The sequence below is a fragment of the Sinocyclocheilus grahami genome, unplaced genomic scaffold (assembly GCF_001515645.1).
Source record: "Sinocyclocheilus grahami isolate Dianchi unplaced genomic scaffold, SAMN03320097.WGS_v1.1 scaffold450.1, whole genome shotgun sequence".
Lineage (NCBI taxonomy): Eukaryota > Metazoa > Chordata > Actinopteri > Cypriniformes > Cyprinidae > Sinocyclocheilus > Sinocyclocheilus grahami.
In genome coordinates this window covers 782469-787479 of record NW_015505629.1, presented here as the reverse complement: position 1 = coordinate 787479, position 5011 = coordinate 782469, and the positions used below count along the sequence as shown (strand labels likewise).

The 5011-nt window shown below is 43.6% G+C and overlaps 1 protein-coding gene across 1 annotated transcript; it reads left to right on the top strand.

Moving 5' to 3' along the window:
- The first annotated feature begins 3832 nt into the window (after positions 1 to 3832).
- Positions 3833 to 4399, top strand: LOC107552418 (predicted GPI-anchored protein 58). The gene has a single exon (XM_016234285.1). The coding sequence runs from the start codon at positions 3833 to 3835 to the stop codon at positions 4397 to 4399; it is 567 nt and encodes a 188-aa protein (XP_016089771.1).
- Positions 4400 to 5011: the final 612 nt, after the last annotated feature.

Here is a 5011-nt window from a genome sequence, read left to right as displayed (position 1 = left end):
TAGAAATCGGGAGAAAAGCCTACTTTCTTCATGCATTTGGAGAAATGAAAAGGTGTAATATGCTGTAAGCATAACAAATAATATTGTAGAGTAATTAGGTTTATGATTGACATCTTATACAGTATCAGATCTAAAACAGTGGTTCTCAACTAGGACAACTAGAGGCACTCAGAAAACTTCCAAGGATGGACAAATAATTCTTAAAATGTATTTAAATTATGTTGTGTGTCATGACACAAAGACACCCCCTGAAAATTGGAACATTAAAAATGGGCAAGCAGCCAATTTTACAATTTTCGGACCACTTGAGATGGACCACTGACCCTTTTAAATTATACAGCAGTTAAACATTGCCTGCAAACACAAGCTCATTGCTAAAAAATAGAAACAGGAAGAATACAGAAGAGAAACGTTTGAAATGTTATGTCTTTGAATTTAACCTTGTGAATGTCTGTAAATGCCAACCACACAAACAGATCCATACTGACACGCATATAGATGCATATTCACATTCATCTTTAATTCTGTTTATTCTATTTCAGTAACTTTCTTCTGATGTAGTCAAACTATATTAATAAACAATATTTCAGATGAGCGCATTCCTGTTGTGAACCTTCACTTCATTGACACTTAAGCCGCTGTACTAAACTGCAGCTCACCTTCACCTGACAGCTCTTCATAACACACAGAAACAATATGAGAATGACAGATGATCACAATTACACAGAGAAATAGAGTAGCACTGAATTCTAGCAATCTGAGCTCCGACACAGATATTCTAGGTTATCATGTCATGTACAGCATCTTTGCCTTTCTTATTGCAAGCAATCATTTCAACTCGTGTAAAAAAATTGAAAAAAAGGTAAGTCAGCTGTCATGATTAACTATGTCATTAATATTTGATCACATTTTCTTAAAAAAAAAAAAAAAGTTGAAAGTGACAGCCCTAAACAAATGGCCATGTTGACCATGTGAATACACTAACAATGGAAGTCAAGCACAAAGAGGTCTATAATACATCATCAAACTATAATACAACTTCAAATTTAGGGCTGCATGAATGTGGTTTTACACAGCTTGTCAGTGAACAATGGCTCTGTGTAGTAAATGCTGCTCCATGTGAAAGCCCGCACATGATGGAGATTACAGAACCAGCTTTACTGACAAGATGCACATTAAATAATCACATGCAATGCAGCCCTAATTGAAGATAAATTTCATAATTAATTCTATTATTTTAAACATAAGGAGGAAATTAACCGTGGGATTCAAAATCACAGTTGCTCACCTTCAGTTTTTTGGTCGCCCTCTTTCCTGTTTGCTTCTTGACAAAATCCGATCACGTGCTCACATCGAAAATATTTGAAATGCATGTAATACTGAATGGAAACAGAGCCAATGATTCATTTTGAACAAATCGGTTGAGTGAATGATTCATATGCACATTCTAACCTGTTGACTTCTATAAACTTACTTGGACTTTAAAAACACATATCCATTTAACTTATACTGTTCTTTGCCCGCAAATTAACATCTGTGTACACATCAGGAAGGTGTTATGTAGATTTTGTGTTTAAGTTGGTCCAAAGTTTGTTACTGCTGTGTTTAATTTGCAACCTTTATGTTTTTTTTTTCTTTTTTTCTTAAAGCAATTTTTTTCCTTCTAATCAGGAGAACAAAATACCAGAACCCAACAATTTATGTATTGATTACCTTTTATTTTGCAAATCCTCCTCTTTACTGCAGTTACATTTCCTGGTTCACACTCTGTACAACCAAACCCATAATCTTTTTCTTCTTCTTCTTCTTCTCTGGAGTTTTTTGGCAGATTGGCAAACCAACGTTAAAGGTGCATGTCCACCACCTATTGGTCTGGAGTGTGAAACTTAAATGGTTCAGCTATGAATTATTCAACTATTATAGATTTAAAAAATACTAATAAATAATAATAATACTAATAATAAAATAAAATAAAATAATAAAAGAAACCATTTTTTAACGTAAATAAATACAAATTTCAAAACTTTCCATTAATCTTGTCTTTTTTAAATACTTAAAGGGGTCCTATTATGCTCTTTTACAAAGTCTTGATTTTGTTTTGGGGGTGTACTAGAACATGCTCTCATGCTCGGTGGTTCGAAAAATGCATTATTTTTCACATAATTTACTTGATTAAAATACCTTTCTCCCCATCCTGGCACAAACGGCTTGATTAGTTCAGGCTTTGATGAAGGTCCGCCTTCCGAAAAACAAAATGTGTTGTGATTGGTTAGCTGTCCCAGTGCGTTGTGATTGGCGAACAGCTTAGACGGTGTTTCAGTACTGCCCCGCCTCTTGCTCCGTCTTTCAACAAAAGCTTTTGGCGAATCTGGCACTTCTCACTCGTGATGTGGAAGCTGTCCTCAGTGAAATGCGCAGCACACAATAGCAAATTGGGGTTATAATGCTCAGGAACAGAGTTAAAAAATAAATTGCAACCACTGTTTCCTGACATCATCCGCTTTCGGAAGCCCAAACAAAGACGTTTGGGCACGGAGGTGAAAAAAACAACATTTCAGGCGGTCGCACACCGGACGAGAAGCGCAGTGTCGCGTTGCGCTACGTCTTTAAAATTCAAATACATTATTTTCTATGAGTGTAGGCTCACCGGCGGCGACTGTCCGCGGCGCCCAGCTACGTCGTGTTATACTTGTAAGAATTGTTCTAGACATGCCGAAAATTTGAAGCTACAGCACAGCAACTCTTCTTCTTGGTTTTCTCTGATGCACTAACTCTGCAGCAGCACTTCTTCTTCGTCGTCTCGTCTGATGCACTCACTCAACCAAGCGTTCTAACCACATCCTCACCCCTCCCCACCCCCCAACTAGGGATGCACCAATACCGGTATCGGTATCGGGCCCGATACTGGTCTCCTGTACTCGTACTCGTACTCGTTAAAATGCCCCGATACCAAACGCCGATACCACACAGCATGTGATAAGCGCCATATTCAAACAAAGAAACATCGACAACAGAACAACAGACAGCAGAAAGGAGTTAAGGATGTCTACTAAGAAGTATATGTATGCAATGAATATAATGTTAAACATTCAGTATTAACGCCTGTATAGCTGATCTGCATGAGCTGATAAACAAAGCACGCTGAGTGTATTGAGCGCGCGGCGGCGCAGATGCGCAAGCTTGTCGAGTGAATTTATTTTTCTCACAGACATCACTGGAAAGTTTGTAGTTCGCGCGGATATGTCAAAAGCAAGTAAGTAAAACAATGCACAAGTTACTTAACGGTAGGGAGGGAGAGAGAGAGAGCGCGCACAATTCTGTTGTGTGATCTTTGATGTTCACTCACTTAGCACATGCATCATTTGGATTAAAACTTAATCGTAAAAATAAGACCATTTATAGGGGTATTCACTATAAACATCATGTATGTTCAACCTTAGGCATACACGACTTTCTGGCGAAAGTGAATCTAGCAGCCTGTGTGAAATGTGCTAGGCTGTACTACTTGTCCCTCTCATTCTGCATCAGTACAAATACCTGCACGCGTTGCGCGTGTTTTGCTTGCTTGAGTGTTTCTGCATTAGATGAGTGGCTTTGGAAAATAAATCACAGCACGTTTCAGATGAAAAAACGCGACTTTTATTTCTGAAAATGTGATGTTTACAAACAAATTTCGGGAGGAGCATGCACAGATAATTAACACGGCCAGTTCATCATTAGTGATTACACCATGTATCCAATCGGCGCAAGAGAAAACTCCCATAAATAACCAAGTACGCCCTACCTTCGTTATCTCTCGACTTTCAGCATTGGTACATCCAATCGCCGCATGATGTCCGAGACTGAATTGTTCCCTGAGGAAAACACCTTCGACAGTACAGCTCCTCCCGCATCTACAGCCGACGTTCAGCACGCCAGCGCTCCGCTGGACACCCCAACTGAGCCCGCGGCTGCACCTCGGGGCCGCAGGCCTTCCCGCATCGCCGCCTCTCATACCTTCAGACGCCGAGATTCTCCTTCACCCTCACCTTCCAGGCGTCAGCCACCTTCTCCAACATCCTCCTATGCCTCGGTTCTCTCCTCCGCTCCAGCTACGGAGAAATGGACCGTGCCAAAGTTACGCCAAGCGCTTTCAAACGCCGGCATCCTCGCTCCTCACCGTATGAACAAGGCGGAGCTACAAGCCCTCTACGCTTCGCTCCAGGCGGGGGCGCCACTTCCAATCGACACTCCTCCGTCCAAAGCAAAGGACAAAACAAACCGGGGCCGCGGTGCTCCTTATTCACGGCCCGATCCAACTACCACGCCACCAAGAACAAGCTTCCGACTATCTGGCCGCAGCAGAAGGCCTTCGGCAAGCCTGGGCCGCGCACCTGATCCAGCAGCAAACATCTCCTGATCCTCTGAACGTCGGCCAGCAGACCCTCCAGGCGACGCACTGGCGCCCGCCTCCACAAGCCGCCGAAATAGCGTGAGCACGCCTCCGCTAGCGGCGCTGCCCCATCCCCAGTCTCTGTTTTATCCCACCCTTAACCCTCTCCCCTACCCATGGCCCCCAGCCCCACCATCCAGCTCTAGCGCGAGGCTTCCTCAGCTAGCAGCAAAAGCTCCGACGCCCACAATCTCATCTTTCCTTAGCGGCGCTGCCCTATCCCCAGTCTCTGTTTTACCCCACCCTTAACCCTCTCCCCTACCCATGGCCCCCAGCCCCACCATCCAGCTCTAGCGCGAGGCTTCCTCAGCTAGCAGCAAAAGCTCCGACGCCCACGATCTCATCTTTCCTTCCTTATGTTTTTCCCCCCCCCGAAACCAACCAAAGCGTGAGGCCGCCTCTGCCAATAGCGCAGGTTCCGGCGCCCGCTATTCCCTCTCTTTTTCCTGTTCTTTCTTCCGATCTCGCCCCCCGAGCTGTTCCAAGCGTGAGCTTGCCTCCGCAGGCGGTTCTGGAGGCTACTTTTCCCACCCCCATCCCCCAGGCCCGCTCATCCTACTGTCTGTCCACAGCCACACC